The 18,270-nt window shown below is 40.4% G+C and overlaps 1 protein-coding gene across 3 annotated transcripts in view; it reads left to right on the forward strand.

The window, feature by feature from the left end:
- LOC137290393 (probable methyltransferase-like protein 24) overlaps positions 1 to 18,270 on the forward strand; it is a 34,939-nt gene that overhangs the window by 3,207 nt on the left and 13,462 nt on the right. For 2 of the 3 annotated variants that reach the window (XM_067821299.1, XM_067821298.1), the window contains exons 2-3: positions 14,457 to 14,667; positions 15,387 to 15,472. In XM_067821299.1, the coding sequence (XP_067677400.1) occupies positions 14,485 to 14,667; positions 15,387 to 15,472 (269 nt within the window). In that variant the 5' untranslated portion in view covers positions 14,457 to 14,484. Of the gene's footprint in view, positions 1 to 4,712; positions 4,841 to 14,456; positions 14,668 to 15,386; positions 15,473 to 18,270 lie in introns of all 3 variants that reach the window. The other variant, XM_067821297.1, reaches the window with a different exon arrangement.

Raw genomic sequence — 18,270 nt, forward strand, 5'->3', positions numbered from 1 at the left:
TACAGCCTGGGGAATGTACTGTGTGTGGTTGAGTTTGTATACAGCCTGGGAAATGTACTGTGTGTGGTTGAGTTTGTATACAGCCTGGGGAATGTACTGTGTGTGGTTGAGTTTGTATACAGCCTGGGGAATGTACTGTGTGTGGTTGAGTTTGTATACAGCCTGGGAAATGTACTGTGTGTGGTTGAGTTTGTATACAGCCTGGGGAATGCACTGTGTGTGGTTGAGTTTGTATACATCCTGGGGAATGTACTGTGTGTGGTTGAGTTTGTATACAGCCTGGGGAATGTACTGTGTGTGGTTGAGTTTGTATACAGCCTGGGAAATGTACTGTGTGTGGTTGAGTTTGTATACAGCCTGGGAAATGTACTGTGTGTGGTTGAGTTTGTATACAGCCTGGGGAATGTACTGTGTGTGGTTGAGTTTGTATACAGCCTGGGGAATGTACTGTGTGTGGTTGAGTTTGTATACAGCCTGGGAAATGTACTGTGTGTGGTTGAGTTTGTATACAGCCTGGGAAATGTACTGTGTGTGGTTGAGTTTGTATACATCCTGGGGAATGCACTGTGTGTGGTTGAGTTTGTATACAGCCTGGGGAATGTACTGTGTGTGGTTGAGTTTGTATACAGCCTTGGGACTGTACTGTGTGTGGTTGAGTTTGTATACATCCTGGGAAGTGTACTGTGTGTGGTTGAGTTTGTATACATCCTGGGGAATGTACTGTGTGTGGTTGAGTTTGTATACAGCCTGGGGAATGTACTGTGTGTGGTTGAGTTTGTATACATCCTGGGAAATGTACTGTGTGTGGTTGAGTTTGTATACAGCCTGGGGAATGTACTGTGTGTGGTTGAGTTTGTATACAGCCTGGGAAATGTACTGTGTGTGGTTGAGTTTGTATACAGCCTGGGGAATGTACTGTGTGTGGTTGAGTTTGTATACAGCCTGGGGAATGTACTGTGTGTGGTTGAGTTTGTATACAGCCTGGGAAATGTACTGTGTGTGGTTGAGTTTGTATACAGCCTGGGGAATGTACTGTGTGTGGTTGAGTTTGTATACAGCCTGGGGAATGTACTGTGTGTGGTTGAGTTTGTATACAGCCTGGGAAATGTACTGTGTGTGGTTGAGTTTGTATACAGCCTGGGAAATGTACTGTGTGTGGTTGAGTTTGTATACAGCCTGGGGAATGTACTGTGTGTGGTTGAGTTTGTATACAGCCTGGGGAATGTACTGTGTGGTTGAGTTTGTATACATCCTGGGGAATGTGGGATGTGTAGCTTAATTTGGATACCCAATGGAGCATGTGGAACGTATGGTTGAGTTTGGATTCTACCAAAGGAATGTATAGTCTGCGGTTGAGTTTGTGTACAGCCTGGGAAATGTGGGATGTGTGGCTTAATTTGGATACCCCATGTCGAATGCGAAGTGTATGGTTGAGTTTGGATTCTACCATAGGAATGTATTCAGTCCCTCCTGGATTCCGCGATTCCGCGGTTGCAAAATTTACCTTACCATGCAGAAAAATGTCTGGTCCGCGGAAAACGCGTTTTCTTGCAGAATCCGTGCAGATTTTGCCACTTTTCTGCCGCGGAATTTGCTTATTTTAAAAACTAAGTGAAAACGGACTGACAGCCGAAATGAAAAGTAAAGATAATATCAAAAGTAGGATCGGTTGCACATAAAACGAACTGACATATTTACAGTGACAACATTCTCAAAATAATCATGATTAAAGATACTTTATTAATAAAGCAAGTTTTGGGCATCTTTCAAATAATATTAGATGAACTTGACACTGCAATCCTCAAAATCGATCATTGTGAAAATTGAAATTATTTCAGTTTCAAATTAAATATAAAAGTGTTATGTGTATGAAACAGGAAGTTGTTGGTCTGCATCTAAGTTACGAATGAGAGGAGAGAAATAACTTTCAGCGATTGTTTAATTCTCAAACACAGAGAAAGGTGTGGGTGTTTACTCAAGATGTGATGTGTACTGTCGACGTATATTTGTGTTTGAGAATTAAACTATGAAGGTCTGTATAATGTTTTTGTTGTTTTTCCTAAATGTTGTAACCGCAGAATGTTTTGCAGATTATTGAAAAATAAGGTGAAGAATTTGCTTTAAATTTGCCGCGGAATCCTTAAAAATGTGCCGCGGAATCCAGGAGGGACTGATGTGTAGTGTGCGGTTCAGTTTGGATACAGCCTCGGAAATGTGGGATGTGTAAGTTAATTTAGATACCTTATGGATAATGTGAAATGTGTGGTTGAGTTTTGATATTACCATAGGAATGTACCGTGAGTTTGTATACGGCCTGGGGAATGTGGGATGTGTGGGTTAATTTGGATATCGCATCAGGAATGTGGGATGTAGGGTTGAGTTTGGTTAGTATGATAGGAATGTATGGTGTGCGGTTGAGTTTTGATGCTGCATCAGGAATATTGGAGATGTATCTTAACCTTTACCTTGACCATAACACAATCACGTATAAAGGTTGTTTTTATTGGTCCGGAAATGTCGGGTTTTAGACATAGTTGTCTGTACATCTGTCATGGACAAAACTGACATTTTCAGCGTAAATGGAGTATATAATAATGCATTTCCTGGACAAAGGTATTCTTTAATAATTTAAAAGGGTTGATAAAAAATGCACACACAGACACACACACACACAGAGACACAGACACACACACAGACACCCCCCACCCCCACATTCCCTTCCCCCCACACCCTGCCCCCCACAGACACACACACACACACACACACCGTAAGGGAGGCATGTGGAGGGCGTTCCCAATGACGTTATTTGCCAAAGGTGCGTAATGTCTGTAAATGGCATGTATCATACACCTTGGTCACATTTACGGGGAAACCAGATTATCAATGACATTTACTTAACTTTGAATAGTGATTCATAAATGCATGCTTCTGAGTCCGAATTGTGCAATGACCCTTGCGTTTAGCTTCATTATGATTGTGGCGAGGATTTTGTCGCTTTCATTTGACAAGCTATGAAGATGGGGTACACCATTGCAGTCTGTGTTCTGTTCATTTTCATAACGGATCATTGTCTACTACCGTTGTTGTCGAATTTGAAAGGACCTACTTAAATTATTAGTGTCATTCAAAGTTCGACCGTAAAATGACGTCTTGATAAGGACAACTGAAGGACCAATCTTTTATCTCGAGTTACCTTGTAACTGATATGGCTCGTAACATAACACAAATATGTTATCTGGATATTGCCTACTATGAAATAGGAAGCCCTGGAACCTATCACATAAATCTACACGTCACACGACCGTTTACCTTTGTGATCAGTGCTAGGAAATAGCAAGCAAGGGAAGTAATTAAACTGTGAAAGGACCCATACTACCAACCCTTCGTGTAAACGGTCAGCTGACAGTCTGATTCTAATTAATATTCTGTGACAGCCCAGGGGATATTCTGATTTGTACTGATTAAGGGACGTCACAGTCACTTTGATGAAATTAAACAGACAACTATCTTATGTACGTCGTTGTTCAGTACAGTAATATTGTAAGCATACACACACAATTCATTCTTATATTAATTATTAAGAGACATAGCGTTTAGATATTTTCATAGTCACACCATGAATGGTCTGCATGAGTACAGGCAAACGCGATACGACACAAAAGTATTTTCCTAATGTATGAGAAACTGGAGTGAGTTTTACGCCTCTTTTAGCAATATTAATATTCCAGCAATACCACGGTCAGGGACACCGGAAAGGGGCTCCACACTCTGTACCCATGTGGGGATTCGAACTCGGGTCCTCAGGCTTTATTGGCTACCCCACCGCCCCCTCCAAATATATAAATGAACGTAGCATTGAGGCCAGCACTTGAAATGCAGGTTTCATTTGGCCTCCAAATGTACTACGAAGGTTAAGAGCATTTAAGTTACTGGGGCTTGAAATATAAATATCGCCATTGTTTTCGCGTTTCTTTCTTTCTTCGACACGTCATTGTATCCCATTTGCGTAGACTGATGTTCATGGTGTCGATCACTGGACTGTATGGTTCAGACTCGACTATTTACAGACCGCTGCCGCATACCGTAGGATCGGTGAACGGCAGGAAATATTTCATAGCAGGCAGGCTATGATTTTTCACTCTAAATCGTTCATCATGGTGTTTTTAGATCGTTCACAATTTATGACTATCATGAGTTTGTATTACATGTGTTATCTATGTCTAGAAGGGGCGGGCGATGGTGATTTTAAGGAGAAGCATGTACAATGTGAAGGACAACCGGTCTGCTTGTCATGTACAAAAACAATGTCCAGTCCCTGTTAATGTGTACATCGACCTCCCCAGAACAAAACAGGTTCCCCGACCCCCATCCCGCAACTGACGTAATATCATCATCTCACCCCACCGCCACACTCCCACCCCCAGCCACATAGATCATGAAGGTCCCTTATGAATTTCTACTGAATTCTATTTTGGAGGCAATGTAATATACAAGAACAATATTGATTAACATTTAATTGAACAACCATGTAATAATTCATAAAGGACTGTCACTCAATAACCCCAGCGGGGCTCGCACACTACACATGGCTGGAATATTGATGTGTCAAACAACCAGCCTACCAGCCAAACCAATCATAGACTACATGCAATCCACAACGCATGTCTCATTATAGCAAAACTGCGTCACGTGATATTTTCCTTCATGCGCAGTTCAAGCACCTGTCATCGATAAGGGTTGATATTCGCTCAAAGGTAGCCAAAGTACTTTCACAGCACGCATTGGATACCCCTTCACTCCTTTCAACAAACTGAATCAGTTGCAGGTGACGCCCAACTAGGTACGTACCGATTATTTCGACGGTTTAACCTTAGCCTGATGATGGCAGGAGCGCTATCATTTCACACGTTGGGCCATTGATGAGTATCATAGATATCATTTTGCTTTTTCTTATTTGGCTACAAAACACTTTCGTCGATCGCTGTAATATGTTCAAAATAGTTACAGAGTATGTTTGTGGTGAACATGGCGTCATGTCCCATACACAAACCCACACCTACACTAACGCGACTTTTTTATTCACGACGAGCATTTCCACTATACCGCTGCATTACTGCATGTGTTGTAATTCTAATGTGTTCATTGCAGGGTGCAGTTATGATTTACAAGGAAAAATATTTATGGTTAACACCTACTAGGCTGTTGTGTTATTCCTAAGCAAGTGTCATGCGATAAACTCGTTCGCCAGGTATTCGCCTGTACATAGGACTGGAACCTCCTAGATAGATCCTGTTCAACATGTACACGCTTGACGGCGGGTATTGTCCCGTCCAGCGGCAGACTGATCATTGTCTAGGTGAATAGGGCTGCCTTAAGCAATATTCCGGTCCTCACAATTTGAAGGCAAAACCTATCAAAGAATGTAATGGCTGTGTCGAGTTGTCGTGGATACTCTGTTCAAACACTTCTAGTCATGCACATTGAGGCCGAAACTCAGCGCTAACGTCAGCGGGAGCTACGACGCCTAGCTGTAATTCTGCTGCCTTCGCTTAGGTAATGGAAAAGGTATGATGAAAAGATATCTTCGTATCACTGTCGCGGAGTAGCGGTGGTAGTGTCTTCATTTAGACTATATATTAACATATTTTCTTTTCTTAGTTTAGTTAAAGAAAACCTTAAGAAAAGAAATGACATTTATATTATACAAGTACATCGATATATTTGCCTTACACATTCACGTGCATTCTACGTTTTCGTTAAAGGTCTTAGGACAACAAATTAAGACAACTGGGCCATACTGGAACTATTTTCTCTCAGCCAGTGAGTCTCTCTTCAAATATTCAAGACCATGGTATAGTGTGTCGCCAGGTTTCATTTAAAGCTTCAACGGTATTCTGAAATCTAGACAAATATTCTATATAAGTAAACGTAGGCCACATTTATAGTAGCACTGTATGCCCGGAGGACCCTCTTTTGCCGTCCTTTAATTCAGCCCATTGAAACCGGTCCTTTTGTATGCAGGAAAGCCGAGATTGGTCAGAAGTCGGTCAAATCTGAGGTCAGGGACAGGTACACCTATTAATGGATGGATTGGTCGGGGAACAGTGAAGGGTGGGGCATTCGCCGTACACATCGTGGTGTAGTCAATGTTTGACTGTGAATGAATGAATTCTTCAGCACTCTAGTCTACCTCAGGTTCCCTTCGGCAAAGGGAATTTAGCAATATTCCATCAATATCACGGGGTGGGGGTGGTGATGGGGGAGGGGAGGGGAGGGAGACCAGAAATGGGCTCCACACATTGTACTAATGTGGGGAATCGAACCCGGGTCTTCGGCGTGATGAGCGAACGCTTCATACATTAGGCTACCTCTGTGAGAAGTATGCGTTAGCGCTGTGAATGCAATGTGTATCAGGAGGTGGTAAAAGGTAACATGTGCCATACAGTGATTAAACTTTCTCACATATTCAAGTACAGATTCTGGAATGCTATCACCAGAAGACGGGGCAAGAAGGAGCCCAGACACGTCATGTTATACAATATAGAAGGAATTGTCATCCATATACTCGTCTTAAATAATCACCGATTTCCAAATGCCTCTCAAGAGTCTCAGTTATGTACAGACGTATCCACATCGCAATGAACCTATAATTGCATGTTAACTACTTTGATAGATAAAATGTTTAGTTACAACTTTACGACATGAAAACAAGCAGTTTGATGGCAGTGACCCCGGAAGGGGAACAGTTCTCAACAGTTTCCTCAGAAAAGCACATGCCTCCCGGTCACTATGAATGAAACAAATGTCTTGTAACACATTCTATTTCTGACACGTAGTTACACAATGACACAGTGGAATGCTATTTTATCAACGTCAGCTGTTGTCAGTTTATCACGATTGATAAACAGTGCTATTGCATGAGTAACTGAAGAGGTATTTAACGCGTGCTATCAATGAAATTCAGCTCCGCTCCCCCATCAGTCGAAATTAACGAATACAGTGATGAGGTACTGAGTGATTTCCTTTGATCTATGCGATCACAATGCGACAGCAAATGAGCAAGAACAAATTATTCAATTTGACAACCACATGTCAAAAAACAAACGGAATATGAACATCAAGTTTATCGTTTTAATTTCGGACAAACACAAAGTTTTATTTAATAGAAAAAATAACTTCATACAGATCTGAAAACAGAACATAAATGTAATATAATTTCAACATAGACTTCTCCCCAATATAAATAATTTGCATTTTAGTTTTACTTCTACTTTTACAAAGAATATCCTTATAAACATTAACAATTATCACCGCCTGGAAGGTCCCTAATCAACTCACACATAAACACGAACTCTAACCAAATCTTGGGAAGATGAACAAATTGCAATGGGAAACATTCAAGGCATCGGCTACAGCTGTGTTGGCAGTTGTCATGGTGATTGCACTTATTCGAACATGTTCGTGCACTGTAAATGAGCTTGTCAATATTGACGTTCGACTTTCTGATTTCAACAAACAAAATCCGTAAAAAAAGACTTAACACTTTAAATCCATTATCGATTAAGCATACAGATGTTAACGACTGTGACTGTGAACATGCACAGTGTTATTGATTATATTTGTTATGTTACATATATTTACATATCTCTCAGTGTATGAGTTTTGACCACGCTCATTGTGGATGAATACAGCGCTTTATAAATACTCCTGAATATCATATATTATTTCTATTTGTGAACACGCATCACGTATCCTTTTACGATTATATTTGCACTAGCCATGCCGCTTTTCAGTGTGTTATAACTTAGCATATTGTTATATCACTACATCACTGGCGTGTTTCGGTTGTATAAAGTCTTATGGATGTCAACGTTTTCGTGTTTGGCCAAGGTGTGATCGTCTTGGTATGAAATGGCGTCATTCGTTCGTCAGTGTTCCCATGCTTCGATATCAACGTCGAACTGGGTGTAACCATCCGTGACGTCGATCCTGTGTCAACTTTATGATAATTATAAAATATAAATACACACCCATTATTTCGTAGTGTAATCGAAATATCTCGGTGTAGATATGCACATACATGTATAGATTAGAGGTGTTTGATTAACTTTGAGTCTCATGTGAGGTCTTTGATTCTTGTTATGATGGGAACAGGTAACATCTCGATGGGTTTTCATGACAATGTCTTACTGTGAACTGACATCCATAGGTTCTTATTATTCTGACCTATACGTCTGTTTGTGAAACAATAATGTCGTTATTTGCGTCCATTACTCTTCATGTCGGCGCCATACTGTGGATGGACACATAACTTTAGGGTGTTGTTTCACTCTTCATGACAGCGCCATCTTGTGGATGAATACATGACCATAGGAGTGTTATTTCACTCTTGATGACGGCGCCATCTTGTAGATGGGTACATAACTTTAGGTATGCTGTATCACTGTTGATGTCAACGGCATATTGTGGATGGGTACATAACTTTAGAGGTGTTATATTATTCCTGGGATAAAAAGTCATTGCGGAAAAAGGAGCACAAAAAGTTCGTGATAGATGTAATGGCTTGGTGCAGGTGTACTTAAACAGAATACCTTGGCTCCAAGCCATGGATACAGCTTCACTGAACCGATTTAATAAAACCACATGGTAAAGACCACATAGACCATTAATTATATGGTCTCTGCTTTTACGAACATGTTTAAGGTTAAGTAATTCGTTTTATGCGAATCTGTCCAGCCACCAGAGATACACTGATTAGTTTTCTTTCTTTAAGTTAGAGAAGTATAAAAAATTGAGATGGTTCATATTTTGGCTTTAGATTGCGCATAAACAATGTGTTAAACAATATGTTATCTTTTGAAGGTCCGGGGTAGAATAGATCTTCAGCAACCCATGGTTGTCATAAAAGGCGACAATGCTAGTCGTAAGACGCTACTAATGGGATCGGGTGGTCATCCTCGCTGAATTGGTTGACACACGTCATCAGTTCCCAGTTGCGCAGATCGATGCCCATGCTGTTGATCATTGGATTGTCTGGTCCAGACTCGAATATTTACAGACCCCCGCCATAGCGCTGGAATATTGCTGAGTGCGACGTAAAACTAAAATATCATAAATCTAACCTTCTTCATGTATAACCTTTCCTTCCTCAACATCCTCCTTCCTCTCCTATCTACTTCCCCAACATATGATTTCATATCCCTGTTATAGTTAATTAATTTTGGGACATTTAATCATAATCTACCCGTAGGATCCTGTACATGGCCTGGTCTAGCCTTGAGACGAGTTCCATCCTATGTTTAAATTTATCGCCCTAGGTCAGTATATTCAAATGAGTAACACGTAACAATAAGCAGTTTGCAGCAATCACGGAAATTAGAGGTATTGATGTAGTTCTCTAACATGTATAAAATTGAATTTGAAGTGAATTTTACATAAAAAATTACACTGTTCTGAATATCAATGATCATACCACTTTGTGTGATATGTGTTAACCAACTGATATGTAAAATATGCTCTTTTCCTGTGAGAAAAAGAAAATCTGATTGTAAACAAGGTGAATACAAACAGGTGCGCTACGTTAAAGCAACATTAACTGGTTGGTTTGATGTTCGTTCTGATTCTCATTCGATATATACATGTTCGGGGGCAGGAGGGTAGCCTTGTCATCATGCTGGTTCGATTCCCCACATGGGTACATTGTGTTTAGTCTATTTCTCGTGTCCCCTGCCGTGATCTTGTTGGAATATTGCCTAAAGCGGCGTAAAACCTACTCATTCACTATACTTCTCAGCTTTGTGGTATGATATTCTTCAGTACGACCTTCGCGGCTCAGTGGTTAAAGCGTTCTATTGTTACGCCTAAGACCCAGGTTCGATTCCCCACATGGGTACAATATGTCGTGTCCTCCGCCGGGACATACTTTGCTGGAGTATTGCTAAAAGCGCCGTAAAACCGATTCACTCATTCATTGCCTTGATCGCCCTGAATAGCTGCAAAATTACTGGTGCGGCATTAAGCTATATTCAGTCATCTATTGTCTTGTGGATAGAACTAAAATCGCGTGTTCCTACACGAACCCGGGTTAATGGGTGGAACGCCGGCCTGGGGAGTAATGTTTGCTATTCTAAACAGCGTTTCTGCTGGACTGAACAGGATAGATAATTCAAAGACTGTAATCGGAGTGGGTTATGCTTCTTGACCCGATATGTCGACCCGGGAACCGTTTCCCCTGCCCCGACTCGTCTTAAGTAAACAATCTAGCAAAACTATTGACCCCTACTCATGTTTCAGCGTCACGTGATTTACAGATATGAGACGTGTTGCCAGGGGAACGACCTTTATGGTAGGAATGTTGAGGTCTCGAGACAGATTACTTGGTACCCACGGTTTGCTTGGTTTACAGTGTTAGGTTACATACGAACATACGCTGTAGGCTGTACAGCATATTGTGTGTATTGGTACATGTTGTGTGTGGTGTATTGGTACATGGAGTTGTGTGTGGTGTATTGGTACATGGAGTTGTGTGTGGTGTATTGGTACATGGAGTTGTGTGTGGTGTATTGGTACATGGAGTTGTGTGTGGTGTATTGGTACATGGAGTTGTGTGTGGTGTTGTGTTCAGTGATAAGTAGTATGGTGTGTGGTGTGTGGTACCGGTGTTGTATGTTGTAATGTTTTGCGTTGCGTTGCTTTGCGTTGCGTTGCGTTGCGTTGCGGTGCGGTGCGGTGCGGTGCGGTGCGGTGCGGTGCGGTGCGGTAATTTCATAATTTGAGTCATATTAGGAATCTGCATAAATTGTTACATTTGTTCTAACCTATTAATAAGTGTCTCCGATTACTACTCAATGCCATTTAGAAAATTGTGAAATGCAACATGTATTTTATCTGTGGTTACACGTTTTTAGCAGGGGGGTTCGAATCCCAGATGGGACTAAGCTCAGCAAAAGGATTAGAATCTGTACTTTACTAAGAAAGCGGAATTTCAAGTATAACATACATCTGATTTCTAATATTTAACGTAGTATACATTCGTATACCTTTATCGGCAGAGATGAGCTCGATAGCAAATTTAAACAATTTATCAGAAACAATGTACGGAAATGTTCGTCCCCCTAAATTCGCATGTTCGATACCATCACGTCTTTTTCAAAACTAACCCTTGAGGTCTATGAAATCGTGTAATATCACGATAGTCTTAGCATATACATGAAATAGATAATTTATGAAAATTTGTGTTGTGAGTCATTATTTTTACATTGAACCACACAAATCCCGTATCATATCCCATAACACGTATGGAAAACAAACTTGGCGCTTCTCGCTCAACAACATATTGCTATTTTCCAATTAGCTATTTTCACCAGTATAAAGTTTTGAGAAAGTTTTGAGAAAGGCGATTCTGCTTGTCGTAAGAGGCAACTAACGGGATCGGGTGGGCAGGTTCACTGATTTGGTTGGCACATGTCATGGGTTCCCAATTGCTCAGATCGATGTTCATGCTGTGGATCACTAGATTGTCTGGACCTGACTCGATTATTTACAGACCGCCGCCATAGATCTGGAATATTGCGGCGTAAAGCTATGCTCATCCACTCACAATCATTGGATCACTGACCTTGCAGCCACCAGAGTCACTGCTGTGAACCACAAGCTGGGTCCACATCTTTCTGGTTCCAACATGAAGTCTGTGTTCTTTGAACAGCAAAATACTTACATACACAAGGTGCCAGTTGATATATTTACATTGAAAACAGTTTAGGCTGCACAAGTGCAAGTTAAACGGAGCCCTGCACTGGATCATTTGACCTGTGATGTTATACAGATTGCACTCTGATTGAGACATGGTAAACGATATGAAAAGAAATGAATTCCTACAGACGAGGTTCACACAGATGAGATTTTCTTGATCCCATCGGCCCAAGAATTCCATTTACGATATTTACTTTGATCCCGTTTTCAGTGTACGGTAGGCCTTCCATTATGAAAAAATGTTTTAATGTCGTTTTCGTAACGACAGTCAGTGATACTGTTAATCGGGTGGATGGGAGCCGAGAAATATACATTTTACTTTTCTAACTTGCAAAATTCTCTGTTTTGAGGCACATTAACTACTTAAAATTCATCTATTAAAGAAGTGGAACCTGAATGCATATCACACATAATTCAAAGGGTCAATACAATAAAAATAGTTACTAAAACGTTATATTTGAGGATGTCATTATGCTGTCCTACTGCCGAGATTGAGTTCGACACTAACACCGAAAAGAGCTGATGTATAACTTGTATTTGTATCTGCATGGCGCTGTCTCTGTGTCCATTGTCCAGCAGTGTGACGGCGGAGACACAAGAAATGGGCTTCATACATTGTACTAATGTGAGGAATCGAACCCAGGCCTTCGGCGTGACGAGCGAGCGCTTTATCCACTAGGCTTCCCAACCATCCCTCATTCTGTACGCGGCAAACTCACACTGGACGCTGTTAAGTAGTATATTAGTTACACTTTTCATTTTCAAAATGATCATACTGGTAGATCAATCAATGTACAAACCGGAACAGGGCGTTTTGCTAAATTTTAATTGATTTTAATGACACATGATCAGACGGTAGTTTCTTTTCACTGAATCATGTATACGTCGCGTGACTATTCTAGCACATTCATCTTTCACTGAAATCCGCTTAGTCGGTTTGATACTGACAACAATACTATGTGATTTACGGGCCATGGATCGGAGCTTGCTATCAGACTCAGCATTACTAGACATAGAGCATACAAGACATATACTGAAATATCACAATGGCTCGAAAACCAGACGTCTTTACTTGAAAATTATGTTGACTGGATATACAGCTTTGTACAAATAGTACTCGACGTCATTTACATAGACTTTTAATAAAAACACGTTATTTCAGTGTGGAACGCACAGGTAAATATTCATGAAGTGAGTTTAGGATGGATCTTTGTCAAATATGACAGGCAAATTCGAAATCATATCTGCACTGCGCACATAATTTCAGTTCAGTTGACTGTGTAGCTAATGACATCACATTTATCAACTTACGTACGGTTCCTCAATGTACAATCCAATAGGCCGCCATCTTAAAGGAAGTTCACGGCATTGTGCATGTGTTGATTAAATTGTGCCATTCGATAAATAAACAACTGAAAATTAACCAGAAATTATATTTTGTAGGTACTGTGATTCCTCACAAATGTGGGATCTTGGATTTTACAAAAATTACATTCAGAAAAATTATTTATGCCACACTAAATTAACATGAAGATTCTTAGTACTCTATGTGTCCGAGTACTTTGTGCACGACCAGCATTTGACATGAGAGTAGCGTCCCCTGAATATGGCCTTGACCCTTTGAAAGCATCGACGCTTTCGTACCCCCAGCGAGAGGAAAGAAAAACCAGGTTGTATGTACAACATAGTTTGCCCAGAAACCTTGATAAACTTGTGTTTCTCTTTTATTTGATTAATCCACAGATATATACAGTGCGCGTGCTCTAATGTAAGTGTGCACCTTGGCAGGACTAGAACAATGGCGGCAAATGTGTACATTTGAGGCATTGCTCTTTTTCCCTGAAGAAGAAACCTAATCGAACTTGGCAGTAAACTTCTACTTACTTTGGACTTATGTTGGTGTAAATCTGTTGACGTCAAGTTTTGAACGGAACTTTTTAGTTCAAGTGATGAATATTTCTAATCGACCGGGTGTCATGGCAACCTGGAGATGAAACGACAGGGTGTTTTTACATTCAGTTTATGATACTGATTGACTTAAAGTATTCAGCTATAGGATGACAGCTACGAATTTCAGTTAGTGGTGCAAGTTTACATTTATGGGTAGGACATTCATGATCAACATTGAATGACCACGTACGAAGAATTCAACTGATCACATTCGCATAATGAACATAGATCTACCGGTGGCCCGATTCCCTACAGGACAAATGTATGGTGCTTTTTGTATTTGAAATGACTGAGAATCAAGTGTGATTGATCAAACCGCGATGAAGCCCATCCTGGCAAACAGCATCGCCCAACGACTGTAAGGAATTGGGCCTCGGTAGGACGCGTGAAGATCAGGGTTAGAAGTGATCTTCAGTAACCAGTTTCCGTAAGAAGCGACTGAAGGGATATGTTTGACACATGTCATCTCGTCCCTTTTGCTTAGATACAGCTTTATGTTTTTGATCACCAGATTGACTGGTCCAGATTCGATTTATTTATGGATGGAATAATGCTGAGTGTGTCTTAAAACTAAATTCACTACCCACGGTCTCCAGCATACCCATCAACACCTATCCCCCTCACCACACACACTGTCCTCAAACAACCACTGTTTGTCACAACATCTAATGGCTCATACCATTTTAACACAGTCCACCTGGAAAGACTCTAAGGGTTTATGTTCATGTCTAAAGTTTTGTTTCTGTTTGTTTCAGAGTCCGGGTCGGGACTTACCAACCTGCCATGATGCCCATTCAGTTTTCGAAAGGGAGGCTTTTGGTGGCTTTTACACTAATGTCTTTTATGGTGTTTGCAATGTTCAAATGGACTAATCTCAAGAACATCCAGATTGTCTACATGAACAGTGGTGGTTCACAAGACCATGCACAAACACCTGCACAGACTGCAGCGCCTGTTGTGATATCAGTAAGTGGATTTTCTCATTTGATAAGTTTGTGTTGATCATGATATCAACCACTGAATGTTTGGATTTCCTTGCCAGGAATCGAGGATTCTCAAGTCATACACATGTCCCTAGCATGTTCCTGTTACATATTACATGGGGTCCTTTTAATAAAGGGGCGGTGGGGTAGCCTAGTGGTTCGATTCCCCACATGGGTGCAATGGGTGAAGCCCATTTTCTGGTGTCCCCCACTGTGATATTGCTGGAATATTGCTAAAAGTTGGCGTAAACCTAAACTCACTCACTCACCTTTTAATCAATTCTGGTTGCACTTTGCTGAATAGGTTTGTCTTTCAGGAGTCTTGATTGCATTATTTTCATGTCTTCTGGTTTATTAACAGCCCTGTGCCTTCTTTCAGAAAGCACTCTGACAGTGTTTGCCTTTAACTCAGAAAAGACCCAGAAAAGTTGTCGGTCCTAATCAGAATGTGAAGGCCCTATATTTTAATATGGCTGCACTAAGGTTGCCATAAGTCATTAAGGTAGCCTTATTGTGGGAGATAAGTTAAACCTTAGCAAAGGTTGCCTCCTGAAAGGATGTGTCCTTGAAATTAGTGGCCTACCTCAATTTAGTCCTTAGGTCCATATTAAACCGTCTGTAGCTGAAATACTGGTCAGATCCGTGAAATACTCACCTCAGTTCACTTCAGGGAATGTTTCTACTGTCCTCTGTTTATTTCAGAATCCTGTGTCAGTAGGCCAGCCCATGCCTACGCTCCAGGTGCTGAAGACCTTGGACAGACGACAGCTGTCACAGATATACCACAAGTAAGGTTAGATGAAAAATGTCAATGAAAAGACGAATAATGTCCACGAATGATTTTATTTAAAAGAAATTCCAAAAAGAGTGTATTAGTAATATATATCTGAAACAGAGCATGTGGGTGTAGGCATGTGCTTGTCTGTGTCAGTTGTAACCCAAGTTCGAATGGGTTACAGGAATTGTATACTGTTTTTACAGTAATATGGCAGTCTCCAGTTTGACAGCAGGTATTGTTTAAAGGTTCCAGGTCACTGGACCGTGCTAATCCCTTAAGACAACAGGTGATGCACTTTTTAGTTACCCTTGAGCCGGTGAACACAGCTAACCTAACACCTGAGCTGGTGAACGTACATGAGTTAGTGATTAAATTAAATGTTTAAATCACTGCATTATGGCAAAGGCACTACTTCAGCACACATTCATCACGAATCTCGAGGTGGCCAGAGTATGATGGAAAGATGGACACAAGTTTAGAATGAAAACCAGAAGAGGAGAGACGTGCACTGAAAGTGTAAAGCTGGATTTCCTGCAACAGTCATTACTGCCAACAACCTTATCAGCACCCAGAGGAACATCATCCACAACCATGCCCCAGATCATACAAAGCTGAAATCATATGCCATCCTTGCCAACTTGAGAGAAATAGTCAAAACTGATCACAGACCAGTACACACAATCTAACAAAAAGAAGCTGATATTGCAAAATTGCATTTTTTAACAAAGTTAATGATGACATATCAGTTTATTAGTCAACATGAAACATCTGTTCAGTTGTCTAATGTATGCCTCTTAAAAACTCCAACCCAATAATGATGTATGCTTGTGATATTGTGTACAATGTGATATTTTGTAATGTATTTTGGTAACATGGTGATAGTGCTAATGTTGCATAGTTGTTGTATTTCATAATACTGTTGATGAGATTAATGATGATGATGATGATGATGATGATATGCCATTCACGAAGTAGGAGATATTGGATTCACCCAATGTTGATCATGTTGTCATGTTGCTGACAATTTATTCCATTCCTTTGGAAATGTTTCATCTGTACAGATATATTTCACTTTTTTCCCATTTGCATTGGCATTAGCTAGTGGTATGCTCACAAAATGGAATATCACCTACTGTTGGATGAGTGTTGTTTTTTCCCATTTGCATTGGCATTAGCTAGTGGTATGCTCACAAAATGGAATATCACCTACTGTTGGATGAGTGTTTTTTTTCCCCCATTTGCATTGGCATTAGCTAGTGGTATGCTCACAAAATGGAATATCACCTACTGTTGGATGAGTGTTGTTTTTTCCCATTTGCATTGGCATTAGCTAGTGGTATGCTCATAAAATGGAATATCATTTACTTTTTTGAATTGTATATGTATGTTGTAATAATTGAATGAATGAGGTCACAGTGCCAGTTGTATTGAGGGTACTGTAATTACCTAGAGCCATATTACTCAGAGAACAACTTGCCCTGCAAGCTCATTCATGTGTGTCCTCAAATCCTACGTAATCTCCCTGGGGTACACCCGTCTGAGTGCGGTCAAGCGTGATGGTTGGCACAACCATAGAAAGCACCAGGGGTCATCTCAATATTATATTCAAATATCCACAACATCAAACTGAATCACATAATATTAATTTACTTGCCTTCAGTATCATCAAATGTTCAATGCATAAACACAGCTATATCATCATTGTGTAACATGTTATGGGCAGGTCTTCTGTAGGGTTAGGCTCATGACTGCCATGTTATTGACTGTTGTTATGGAGTCTTTGGCAGTGTTGAGTGAGTGATTGAGTTTAGTTTTACGCCGCACTCAGCAATATTCTAGCTGCATGGTGGTGGTCTGTAAATAATCGTGTCTGGACCAGACAATCCAGTGATCAACAACATGAGCATTGATCGGCGCAATTGGGAACCGATGAAATGTGTCAACCAGGTCAGCGGACCACTCATCCCGTTAGTCGTTACCACATAGCGGTGTTGAGCGTGACTAGACAGTAGCTACACAGCGTATGCTGGTGCCTCAAGTTCTCTTCACTGAGTACTTGAAACCACAATGCGCCACCGCGACTGTTTAGTATGAACTCTATGTCAACCTGTCGATTTGCCATTTTGCAATGAAGCATTTTGTCTTTCAGCTTTGCATAGTGTCATATGATAACTAAGCACAGAGTGAACATTTGAATAGTACTAACTTTTGCACTTAATGATCTTCATGTCCAACAATTTAGTTAACATATCTTTGGTGTTGACACTAATTGCTGCTTGAAATATGTTCTGCAGTTTTTGACATATTTTGCTTGTATAAATATTGATAATCCATGTTAATCATTTGTGGCCTGGTGACAAAGTGAGGATATACCACGGTATTCAAACGATAGAGACGAATTTCACTGCTTACTTCAGATGTGAATTAGAATTTCCAAATTTGTCCATCTTTAAGAAACACTTGTTTACTACCAGCCTAAGCGATCTTAAAGGCCTTTCTAAAAGCCTTACTGAATCATATTTTAAGTTCATTTAAAAATGAAATATTCTTGTTATTTATTAGCAGTGTGTATATTTTGTAAATGTATACACGTTTACCTCATGTACCCACGGTTGAGTTTGAGGAACATACCCAGAATACCATTGGAAAGTCCGTAATTACATGATACCATTTGAAATGTTACAACTCCATACTGGGCTCATTAATTATTTGTTCGTTGCCATGGAAACGCTTCTCCTATGGCATTATGAATGTTTTACAACTGTATCAATTAAGGCAATTTGTTCATTGCAAGGGACACGCATCTCC

The sequence above is a fragment of the Haliotis asinina genome, chromosome 7 (assembly GCF_037392515.1).
Source record: "Haliotis asinina isolate JCU_RB_2024 chromosome 7, JCU_Hal_asi_v2, whole genome shotgun sequence".
Taxonomy (NCBI): Eukaryota; Metazoa; Mollusca; class Gastropoda; order Lepetellida; family Haliotidae; genus Haliotis; species Haliotis asinina.